The sequence below is a fragment of the Solanum dulcamara genome, chromosome 7, assembly GCF_947179165.1.
Source record: "Solanum dulcamara chromosome 7, daSolDulc1.2, whole genome shotgun sequence".
Taxonomy (NCBI): domain Eukaryota; kingdom Viridiplantae; phylum Streptophyta; class Magnoliopsida; order Solanales; family Solanaceae; genus Solanum; species Solanum dulcamara.
The window spans coordinates 20,488,110-20,501,295 of record NC_077243.1 but is presented as its reverse complement, the minus strand read 5'-3'; the positions used below and the strand labels follow the sequence as shown (position 1 = coordinate 20,501,295).

The 13,186-nt window shown below is 37.4% G+C and overlaps 1 protein-coding gene across 1 annotated transcript; it reads right to left on the bottom strand.

Moving 5' to 3' along the window:
* Positions 1-3,775: 3,775 nt before the first annotated feature.
* Positions 3,776-12,609, bottom strand: LOC129894119 (zinc finger CCCH domain-containing protein 48). Its single transcript, XM_055969649.1, has 9 exons — positions 11,793-12,609; positions 11,526-11,621; positions 10,800-10,889; positions 10,502-10,603; positions 10,234-10,377; positions 9,957-10,076; positions 9,813-9,872; positions 4,510-4,607; positions 3,776-4,417 (listed from the first exon to the last, which is right to left on the bottom strand). Exons 1-9 carry the CDS (start codon positions 12,231-12,233, stop codon positions 4,276-4,278), a joined length of 1,293 nt encoding a protein of 430 aa, XP_055825624.1. The 5' UTR covers positions 12,234-12,609; the 3' UTR covers positions 3,776-4,275.
* Between the last annotated feature and the right edge of the window lie 577 nt (positions 12,610-13,186).

The following is a 13,186-nucleotide window of genomic DNA, read 5'->3' as shown; positions in this document are numbered from 1 at the left end:
GCAAGGATGGAAAGGAAAAATGTTATCTTTTGGAGGAAGGGCAATACTTATTAAACATGTGCTACAAAGCATGCCAATACACATGTTATCAGCTATTAACCCCCTATTGGAATTATCAAACAAATACACAAGATGTTTGCTCAATTTTTTTGGAGCAATACAATTGGGGGCAAGAGTAGACATTGGGTGGCTTGGAATAAGATGTGTATCCCAACCACAGAAGGAGGCCTAGGATTTAGATCACTACATGATGTGTCATTGGCACTGTTTTGTAAATTGTGGTGGAACTTCAGAACAAAATCTACCTTATGGAGTCAGTATATGACCAACAAATATTGTAGGAAGGAATATGCTACAGTGGTACAGTGGAAACAGGGATCACAGACCTGGAAAAGAATGCTAGAAGCGAGGGACCTAGTAGAACACCAAATTTGGTGGCAAACTAGGAAAGGAAATTCACACTTCTGGTTTGATAACTGGACTGGACTAGGAGCTCTATACTATGTAGATCCAGGGAATACTTATGATACAAGAATTCAAACTGTCAAGGAAATGACAGAACAGGGGAGATGGAATAGAAGAAGACTAATGGAAGTACTCACAGAAGACATTGTTGATCACATAATTAATAATATAACCACCCCCAAGGAAGAAAAAGATTCTGATAGACCCTGGTGGACACTAGACACAAGTGGAGCTTTTAGTACTAAATCAACTTGGGAGTTTATTAGGCTAAGGGGACCTCAAATGAGCAAATACAATTTCATTTGGATTAAGGGTTTGCCTTTTAAAATCTCATTCTTTTTGTGGAGATGCTGGAAATACAAAATCCCTACTGATGATGTCTTAAAAAAGATGAACTTTAATATAGCATCCAAGTGTTGGTGTTGTATAAATCCTAAGGAGGAGACTATACATCATGTGTTCCTAACATCAGAAACTGCTAAAAGGACTTGGTCCTATTTCTGCAAAGCTGCAGGAATAAACATGGAGGGAGTGCAGCTGCAGCAACTAATTGGGAAATGGTGGAATGCCTCAGTAACTGCTAGATTGAAACAGATATACGCTGCAGTGCCATCAATTATAATTTGGGAATTGTGGAAGAGAAGAAATGGCATCAAACATGGACATAGGGAGATCAGTAGCTCAGTTATATATATAGTCCTAAACTCTATCCAAAGACTAGTACTACACAGAAATCCCTCAATTAGAACTATCCCTACCGGTTGGAAAAATCTGGTGCATATGATGGAGGAAGGCAAGGCAAGACTGAAAGTAACACAAGTTAAATGGAAATTTCCTCCACTCGATTGGTGTGCTTGCAACACAGATGGAGCTTCTAGAGGTAACCCAGGGAGGAGTGCTTATGGTTTTTGTGTGAGAAATGCACAAGGAAACCTAATATATGCTCAAGCAGATAAAATTGGAGATGCCACTAATATAGAAGCAGAGATGGTGGCTCTACTGGAAGCCCTGAAGTATTGTAAAAATCAAGGACTTAATAATATCATCTTCCAGACAGACTCTCAAACCATTCAAAAAATTTTAACTGGAGATAGGAAACCTCCATGGAACATAGCAGGCTGGATTGAGGAAGTGGAGGAATACAAAAGAGATATGGATGTCATCTTCAATCATACCCTAAGAGAAGCAAATAAACTAGCAGATGCTCTAGCAAATTATGCGCTAGATGAAGGACCAATGCACTGCTACTTGTTTAAGGATTTGACCACAAAAATGAGAAGTATCCTAAATAGTGATAAAAGTCAAATTCCTTATTTAAGAATCAAGAAATTCTGAGAAGATGGAGGAAAAAGGAAAAGAGACGCAGGAAGAAAGACAAAACCAGAAGGAGGAAAATGATTCCTCATATAACAGTTTGTTTATTTTGCAGGTATACACAAAAGGACTAAACAACACAAAGAATAGGACAGCAATACACTTAAACAACAACGAATCGACTCCAAAAGACAGGTCAGACACACCAGTAACTACAATGACGGAAAACAAAGAGGAAGGGTGCACATCAGAAAGACCACACTTTTTGGCACTTTCATCATCAGCACACCTCAATAACAGAGGACCAGCTTAAACAACAAAAGAGGAAAAACGACAAGGGGAAGGACCCTCTCCTAATCAAAGCAGCAAGCACACATACAGGGCTAAAATACACAAGATTCAGGTAAATCAGACACAAATCAGAAGAGATTTAGCCCCTTCATCACTTTCATGAAAAACGATTCAGCAAAGAGGAAGGGTGCACATCAGAAAGACCAAAACACAACACCTTTTGGCACCTTCATCATCAACACACCTTTTGGAAAGACGACAAGGAGAAGGACCCTCTCCTAATCAAAGCAGCAAACACACATACAGGGCTAAAATACACAAGATTCAGGTAAATCAGACACAAATCAGAAGAGTTTTAACCCTTTCATCACTTTCATGAAAATCGAGTCAACACACCGACATGCAAGGCTAAAAAACACAACAAGCAGCTAGATCAAGAGCATTTCAGAAAGGAACCATTATCAATTTGGCCCCTTCATCATCACAAACAGAGGAAACGAAGATGAAAATAGAAGAAGACGAGGAGACACTAGGAAGACAATTGGGAAAGTGGATACAGTGTATTCAAAACATTGACAACTCTTGATAATAATAAGAAGCCCAAAGGGCATATTTCATTTAAAAAAAAAAAAAGGATGGCCCATTTCAGATTCCAAGGCCACTAACTATATATATCTATACTGCTTCTCTGCATGTATGTTTCACTATTTTTATTTTGATTTTGACCTGATTTTGATATTTATATTGAAATTTGATTATTTGAAAAAAAAAAATAAAATAGTAAGAGTTGGTTGGGTTGAGCCACCACCCATTGTTTAGTCCAGTGAACATGATGAAAGAAACTGATCCAGCATAGAACAGACATAGAACACTTGAAGGTTCCATACCTGGAGACACAATAGCACAAGTAAGAACAACACTGCAAAGTCTAGGTCAAAATGCACAATTCTAGATTCCTAACTTTCTCTACTCATCAAGAGGAAATAGAAAAACATGAGATGACATGAGAATCCACATAGACATGCACATGTTCCGTACCTTTTTACTTCTTTTCCTATATTTGGTAAACATATAACTAACCATATACTATTACCTCTGTAGCAGCAAGGAACATATCATTGCCAACAAGAGCATAGACATGTCCAAGTGGACTATTAAGACAGAGGTCAGTGCCTGTTTGAGTTATTCTATGCCTGTAAAGTTGTCAGACATATCTGTGAAGAAAAAAATGGAATTCACTATTTAAGAGTGTTGTACATATTTGCAAGGCATAATAAATAAACGTGTCATTTAACTTGGTCTCAGTTGGCATGTATACTCTCCAACTTTGGGTGTGCACAGATATGCGGTTTAATTATTATAAAGTTAAACAAGTAAATACACACGTTTTACATATCAAAATCACATGAGATGCACTTGTTCTACATGGTCCCAACCAACTCTTAATCTTAACAAATAGAATTAATCATTATCTTGCTGCCGCCGCTGATTGTCATTTCGTTGCACGAATATAGATTTCACGGTGAACTTGGACCACATACAGATTTGGGGTTTATTTTTCAATGAATGTCACTGATAAATCTCCTTTCTTCCTTCTTTTGCTGTTGGGGTAGTGAAGTGGAAGAAAATGGGCAAAGTAGGAGACGTGAAAGTGAAATTGAACATTTGCACAACTGATGTGTTCACAAGTTGAAGAAGCAGACCATCACCAAACATGTCTATATATAGGGATATTTAAAAGTTATTTCCTTACAGAAGCAACACTTGAGATGGCTAATTCAACCAGTACTACTCGGTGGAATTGAAACATCGTTCACCGTGCAACAGTTGTGCTTATGTTAGCAAACTTATTCAAGGAACACTACTTTTGAGCTACATCCATAACTCGTGAAAAACAATACAGGACAGCAGACCAGAAATATCCTCCAGAGATTTACACAACTCTAATGATTTTGAGTACAAACCAGACTAGGAAAAAATATGCCTGGAACCCATCAAGAGCTCAATAGTTAGAAGCAACTAAACGGCAAGGCTCTAAGCTATGCTGCTAGGATGTGAACTACCTCTGAAAATCAAAACTGGTACTTCTTTATCTTATTATATTTTTCTTGCTTGGTACATTTTCTCACCAGGAGAAGAAAAATAAGATAATTGCTGGCCAGCAACAAAGAAATGTTATCGCCGTTTGTAAATGCAGCAACCCTCTCAAGATGTACTGCTGGATTCCGTTAACCACTTCCACACTCTAACTTGACCTGATTCATCACCAGTAAAAAATAGACCAGCAGGACCGATCTCAATTCGACGGACACTCTCCTTAGAGAATATCTTCCCCCTCTCGGAAAAGCTAACCAGAAGAAGTAATGGTGTTAAAGATCCATTCAATAATAAGAACAAAATATGAGTTGCAACAACATAGAGAGAGAATGTGAAGCTTACGATGGCAAATCATAGACGAGAATGGTGTTGTCGTTGCAAGAGCAGAGCAATACAGGCTTTGCTTCTGAATCGTGCATGCCACACAGAGCAAGCAAACCCTGAAGATAAGATAACATTGTTAAATGACAGAGAAAACATCTTCAAAGTTGTCACAACAATTATTTCCTCCTCCAAGAAATGTATATAACATGATGTTAGAATATGAGATCAAACTCAAAAAAGTGTAAATTGTTGGCTGATATTGGGCACCGATTTGCACAACTAATGCTGCGTTTGGTTTGTGGTATTAAACAATACCCATACTACGTAATGTGGGAATCTCTGTCTTGTTTTAAATTTTATGCAGGATGAAATGTGAGGATATGGGTAATTGGCAATGTAGAGGATTAAACTATTGAAAGACCAAAATGCCCATTTAAAATGAACCAAACATCCCTCTTAGTCCCTTTTACAACACTCATGTTACAACAGTATTTCACATTTTATCAACATCTAAACTTTAAGAATGATGCTCCTCAAAGAGACTGATTTTTTTCATGCCAAACCATCCAAGAAATTCTGAAATGAATCCAGATTTTTTTCAGTCTCTTCCATCTGTATAGCGCAAGTTACAAATCTAACAGATGTCCTCCATAAAATTTGAGGAACATACAGCTTCTATCATGGGTCTATCATGCAAGGCAGCGGGGAAATTGACGATGATGTCACACATCGTATTGGGGTAGGGTGGATGAAATGGAGGCTCGCTTCCGGAGTGCTATGTGACAAGAATGTGCCACCAAAACTTAAGGGCAAGTTCTACAAAGTGATGGTTAGACCGGCTATGCTGTATGGGGCGGAGTGTTGGCCAGTTAAGACTTCTCACATTCAAAAGATGAAAGTTGCTGAGATGAGAATGCTGAGATGGATGTGTGGGCACACCAGGAGCGACAGGATTAGAAATGAGGCTATTCGGGACAAGGTAGGAGTGGCCTCGATGGAAGACAAGATGCGGAAAATGCGACTGAGATGGTATGGACATGTGAAGAGGAGAGACAGATGCCCCAGTGCGAAGGTGTGAGAGGCTAGCCATGGATGGTTACAGAAGAGGTAGGGGTAGGCCGAAGAAGTATTGGAGAGAGGTGATTAGACAGGACATGACGCAGTTACAGCTCACGGAGAACATGACCTTAGATAGGAGGGTGTGGAGGACTCACATTAGGGTAGAAGGCTAGTTCATAGTCTCGTTATTCTTCTCTATTCATAGGCGTAGTAGTGCATTACAATCTCTTGCGCTTTGACTTCTGATTTCTGTTATTTCTGTTAGTATTTATTACTTTCTAGGCTTTGATTACTCTATTTTATCTGTGACGCTTTCATTATTTATTTATTCGTTATTTGTATTTATTTGTTATCTATTCGTTATTTGTTTGTTGTTTTTCTCATAAACTTTTAATTTCCTATTCTTATCTAACATTTTTTATGCATTTATGCTTTTACTGAGCCGAGGGTCTCCAGAAAACAGCCGTCCTACCTTGTAGGAGTAAAGTCTGCGTACATTCTACCCTCCCCAGACCCCATGTTGTGGGATTTCACTGGGTTATTGTTGTTGTATACAGCTTCTCCACATACTTTTACAGTGCAAAAAATTTGAATTGTTTCTGTAGACTACTCATAAAACATGTTCAACTCATTACCAAAAAAAACAGCACATGTAGCAAAACAAGTCACTACTATTGGTGCATTGTTTTTCTCATCTTCCACCAAGGCTATTTAGAATAGCCTCAAACATGACCATACAGAAAATTTACCATCTCCTCCGGCCATCCACTATAAAGAATTACTTTGGTCTTCAATCATCCTCACCTCCTATGCTAGAAGAAATGCAATGCTGCCAATCGTCCATTTCCAGTCTTTTTTGGAATAAATTAACATATATGTTTGCCTTACCAGTCGAGATGGGGTTGCACCAAGGATCAGCGCTTAGCCTGTTTTTATTTGACTTGGTGATAGATGAATTGACACGGCATATTCAGGATGAGGTGTCATGGTACATGTTATTTGCAGATGACATTGTTTTGATCGAGGAGACGCGTGACAGAGTTAATGATAGGTTCTGGCGTCTAAAGGGTTCGGGTTGAGCAGGACCAAGACAGAATATTTGGAGTGGATGAGGTAGGCGTGGAAGTGAGACTTGATACATAAGTTGTCCCCAAGAGAGAGATTTAAGTATCTGGGGTCTCTGATCCAAGGAAATGGGGAGGTCAACGATGACATCATACACCGAATTGGTGCGGCATGGATGAAGTGGAGGCTTGCATCCGGAGTTGTATGACAAGAAGGTAACATCAAAACTTACAGGTAAGTTCTATCGAGTGGCGGTTAGACCGACTTTGTTGTATGGAGTAGAGTGTTAGTCAATCAAAAACTCTTAGGTTCAGAAGATGTAAGTGGCAAAAATGAGGATATTGAGATGGATGTGTGAGGCTGCGGGTATACTGAGAGTGATAGGATTAGGAATAAGGATATCCAAGACAAAGTGGGAGTAGCCTCCATAGTGGACAAGATTAGGAAAGGGAGAATGAGATGGTTTGGACATGTGAAGAGGAGACGTGCAAATGCCCCAGTGAGGAGATGTGAGAGGTTGAATAAAGTGGGGTCAAGGACAGGCAAAGGTACGCCGAAGAAGTATCAAGAGGTGATTAGAGATATGGGCATCTTCAACTTACCGAAGGCATGACATTAGATAAGAAGGGATGGAAGTGGCAGATAAGGGTAAAAGGTTAGTAGATAGTTGAGAGTTGTCTTATAACTAACCTATTCATGTATTTGGTTTGGTGGTAGTATAGACCATTGTGTATGTCGTAATATTAGCCTATGCATATGGTCTTTGGCTTTTGGTATCTGATATCATCTGTGTTGTACCTTCTTGTTGTTACAGCTCCTTGCATATATGCTCCGCACTACTTTGAACCGCTCCCATTTTCTTTTAATTATTGTTTTGATTCGCTTGAGCCAAGGGTCTATTAAAAACAGCATCTCTACCTCGGAGAAGTGGTAAGGCATGCGTACACTCTACCCTCCCTGACCTCACTTTGTAAGATATCATTGGTTATGTTGTTGTTGTATCTATTATAAAAAACAAAGAACTAAACCAAAGGTGTACTTCAGTAATAATTACAGTAGTCAAAATAGCAAAACCTACCACCGAGATACCTCATAAACTATCTAAAACATGACTTTTTGAATTTTCCAAATCCAATCCCCCTACTGAGATATTCTACAAGAAGCGCGTCTCGATAACCACCTTCCACATAATCAAGCACACCTCCTTTAATGTTCCGAAAGAAAATTAATTCTACCTATCTCCCAGTCATTCTAGTTCCTCCTAAATTGGAGATTCCAGTTGCTCCCCACTGAGACATCCTGGTAGACCATAGACAGTTTTCTTCATTAATTACAATCATGTGTAAATCTGGAAACCTGTCTTTCAAAGTAATATCCATCTTGATTGACAAAAAATTTATCCTACTTCCTATCAGATAGTACCCTATCTAGAAACTCTTCCTGGAGACTCCTAATGCACTTCCAACTTGCAACTCTGTGGGATAAGGTACCAGGTCTAGCACACCAGTCTTTTCAATCAGTCGATCTTGAAATATTTTTTTGTTTCGTCTCACACCCACACTCCAGTAAAATAGGACATAGATAAATGATCAGACGAAATTTCAGGCTACGCTCTTCTATTTAGAAATTTGAAAGTGTCATCACGTACATTTGATAGCAAAAAACTATTAATTCAAGAAGCAAAGGTATAAGTCCACTATTACTTCTAAGCAATGCATATTGTTCTCCATGAAGAGGAGGATCAATTAGAGAGAAATTCATAACCAATTCTGAAAAATCTGTTTTGGCTTATATAATTCTGAGAGCACCTGTCCACACTAATACTATTCTTTGCTTTTACTGAAATCACCCCCAATGACTCATGATCAGCTCCATAACCCTTTCACTGTGTGAATTGTAACAAACGGAGATTCCATTCTTTTCTTGAACAGGGCCCTTGTATGCCAGGAAATAGCTGAAGTCTAGTATTTATCGACAGAATTAAATAGCAAGCAACCAATTTTTTCTAAACACTCCTAGATTCTCCTGTCCCAACATCACTACAAACTTGTTCACTATTACTTCCATTTCCCACTTAATCTACCCAATTGTTTAGCTAATCTCCTATTGCTGAGGTGTATCTCCTTTTTCAATAATTTTATCCGAAGAAAAAACTGTTGATTCATAGCAACTATCTTACTTCTTTTTTGTAGATCATATCCTTGTATGTTTTCTTATTAAGAGCTAAATAATAAATTAACCTCTAGTTTCTGTTTATTTTTCAAAAATCCAAATGATTCAATTATTTTGTAGAATTTACTTAATATTTTAGCTTTTATAGTTTGTAAAATATATACCGTCTTTATTTAGCAACTTTAACATAATCATTATACAACGGAGAAGCAAAACACACAAGTTTTCAGAATTCAATTCACAATAAATAAATTTCACTCATAGGTTTTGCTAGGCCAAAAGGCGCTGTAGAAGGATTTCAATACTTTACTCCCTTGTGAACCATTTTACACGATTATACTAATATTTGGATATTCCCATAACATATTCTCTTTGCTACAGCTTTCTCAAAAAAAAAAACTCAAGTTCAAAGAGTGCTTTCTAATGTTTTTATGCAGTTCCAAATATACCTTTGTATTTTAGACAAAGTACAGCCAATCATCATCCGAGACCAAACTAAAAGTTAAAAAGTTCTACTTTCATTCTTTAAACACCATTTATTTGGGACAAGAAGAGACCTTTTTTTTAATAGTTTGTACCATGCATATATTACTCTTTTGGTAATTAACTCTAGAATTTTCAGTAACACCAATGTAGTATGACTTTATGTTCTAGGAAGTATATTGAACCACAACTGTAAGGTTATTTACTAAGCACAATTATTAAAGAATATTTCATCAAAAATAAACACAAACTATTTTATGATTCTCTTCCCTATCAAACAAATTGATAATACTAAGCAATCGATCAATTTTTCTCGTGGACTGTGGTATTACACTGAATGTGTTGTTGTAAGCTTCAGTCAATTTTTCTTTTCTATTTTCTCTAAAATATCACTTCCAGAAGGTAAATTTTAAAACTTGGTCTTCACCGAATGAGTTTGTTTCAGTTTTGACTTAATTAATACTCCGAGTCATTTTTCTAGATGATATGTGAGACCAAAGCATCATAAAGTAAATGTTGACAGACGAAGTAATCTCACTTACACGGTCCACTTGATGAGTATATGTAACCTCCAAGTTCCCACTCTCGTTAGCAGCCCAAATCTATAAAAACAAGCACAATCATCAACACATGATTATATAAGCTTAAGAGGGCTAAATTTTTCAAGAAAAAGAACAAACATAAACCTTTATTGTTTTGTCCAGTGAACATGATAAAAGAAACTGATCCCAGCATAGAACAGACATAACAACACTTGTATGATCTGTCAAAATCTGTAAGCACTCCAATGTTTCAAGGTTCCATACCTGAAGATACAATAGCAACAGTAAGAACAAAAAGGTAGCAACTGCAAAGTCTAGGTCAAAATGCAGAACTCTAGATTCCTAGATTTCTCTAGGCATCGAGAGGAAATAGAAAACATAAGATGAAATGAGAATCCACATTGCTCTCTGACCAACTTACTCTTATTGAATTGTCCATGGAACCAGAATATAGTCTATTAGCTCCAACGACCAGTGATACCACATGATGGGTGTGTCCTGTCAATGCTTTGACTGGATCAAAGTTGTTGGTGCTCCCATTATATTTCCATGCCAATATCCCATCCTGCAGTACTTTCTAGTAAATCTACAGACTGAGACACCAGGCTGTATAGACATGCACTTATGTTCCATACCATTTTCTTCTTTTCCTTTATTTAGTAAGCATCTAACTAACCATACACACTTACCTCCGTACCAGCAAGGAGCATATCATTGCCAACAACAAGAGCATAGACTTGTCCAACTGGTCCATTTAGACTAAGGTCAGTTCCTGTTTGAGTATTCCATGCCTGCAAAGTTATCAGACACATCCATGAAGAAAGGAATGGAATTCACTATATTAAGAGTGTTGAACATCTTTGTAAATAGATATGCATATGTCTATGTATGGGATATGCCCAGAGTGTGGAGAGAGAGAGAGAGAGAGAGATCAACTGCCAGTAAAGAAAGAAGGATGATAAAATGATTCTGGTTGGCAGAGCTCACCTTGACAAGATTAGTTAAACCAACAAAAATCCATGGTCCTTCACTCAGCATAGAACCTACTTCACCATCAAAATTGACAACCCCTGCACACTACAACAGGAGGAAACCACCTCATAAGAATTCATTCATGATCCTCCAAAACTAGAAACTATAGTCCCACAAATCCTCATATCCAGTGGAATCTTTTGGCAAGAGACTGCTTGACTATACTTCAGATGGAAATCTGGAAGAATATTTATCACATAGACAAGCTATCTGTCCTTTAGATTCAACTTCAAAAATTTTCCTCTTCTGGGTAGCTTAGAGTTTCACAACTTGTTTTCTTACAACTGGTCAAACTGAATCAATTTATTTTTTTCGGTTTTACTTCTTTCAGTAGGGCAGAAGTTTCATAATTTATGATCTTAACAGGCTAAACTGGAGAAAGAATTCTCCTTATTCTTGGGTTGGTGTATACTATTAAGATCTGAGAGATCAGTTCACATAGTAGGGAAAGAAGTAGAGCTGAGCAAGTGACATTGTTTCTTACTTTTTCCAGGTGAAATTTTATACAATATGGTGATATCAAGCAAATAAGACAAGATTTTCCTATTCCGCTCTACCACTGAACTACTGAGGAACAACCGGAGATTCAATCTCATAGAGTTCAATTCCCATTCCCAACCCACGACACTTAACATGTTTCGTATTCTTGAAAAATATGAAAGGAAAAAGTATGAGGAGAACCTGCCCAGACTGGCAATCCCACACTCGTACTGACTTGTCCTTACTCCCTGAATAAAGCTTATCCGAGCCTGATGGCAAAGCAATCCCTGTAACTACCTGTTTCAATACCCATTTAATTAACAATAACAGTGTTCCAACCCAATACCGAAGAGCAAAGGAAACTGTCCTGTCCCTTCAATGAACAGCGGAATCGAACATTCAGATATAAAAAAAGAACAGGATTTCACATAATGAGTCTTCACATTCTTGTTAAGACAGTCTAATCACCTTTTGGTGCCCTTCAAGTTGAGTCAACAATGTAAAGCAGTCCCCAGTAGTCCATGAATGCAAATACCTACAGGTGTTTCCATATGTACAATTCCCTTTAACCCAATAATTACAAACTTTCTCTGTCTTCCTCACAACTGCACCTCCCCCAGCAGCAGTTCTCCCCCATGTATTGTTGAAATTTGGATTCCTCCGCATTCCCGCACCTCTATTGTCATCAGAAAACCCATGAGGCCGCTTCGATGACGACATCCCATTCCCTGCCGCATGCTGTTGCTGCTGTGGCGGTCCCGGTAATTCTCTATGTAAGAACGGACATGGAAATCTGTTACATCTTCCAGCCCTCCAATGAAAACAAACTTTTTGCTGTTTATTATTACTGCTGTCTCCTTGTGAAGGACCCAACCGCTGGAACACACGCTTACTTCCATCCATTTCCATAACCTTCCGTAATCTTGAATGTTCGAGCCTACTCTCTGTGATTTTTAATTTGCGAGTTTCTCGAGTAGATCTTTGGGAGACAAACCCAGTGAACTTTGAAAAATCGAGCTTCTGATGTGATCAGTGAATCTTCGGGAGATAAACCCAGTGACTTAGAGAGAGCGAATAGGGTTTGATCATGACAAGGGGAGATTGAGAAGCTCAATGAATTGATGATACAATAAAGAAGAATTTGAAATCGATTTATTAGGGTTTTGATGAATTGGAAACCCTAATTTTGGAGTTGCAGAAAGTTAATTTGGAGGAATTTGGGGAAGAAGGATCCCCAATTTGTATACTACACGACAGCGTAAACTTTACGACCAGGTAAGTAACGGGGTTATTTCTTCCCCCACAAAAATAAAACTATTAAGAAACTAAGCGCCCCGTTTAAACTAAAAAAAAAAAAATCAAGTTAATTTTAAGTTTAAAGTTTTATTTGGATTTGTAATTTGTACTTTTTTCCACAAGTATGAAAATTTTATAAATTGTGAAAATTATTAAAATTTCTCAAATGCTTATATAATTTTTATCAAATGAACAAATTATAGTTCATAAATAAGGTATCAGTATATCCTAAAGTGTTAAATTAATAAATTATATATCTCCACATCTTTTTAACTAGTTATTCTTTGATAAGTCAAACATAAGTCATTGTTTGCAAAATTTCAAAATTATAAATTTCATTTGTAAAATATAAATTTATAGGTCAACTTTTATATTTAAAAAAATTTAAATCGTAATTTGAAATTTCAAATCCTAATTTTTGGAGAATTTTGGATCTGAAACCATGATTATAGTTGAAATTTTGTGGGAATTTCACAAACAAACTCTTGATCTAAAATTAAAATTTGAAATCAAGCTCTCAAATGTTATGGTCAAACGCCCACTAAGCTAAAAGAGAAACAATATTA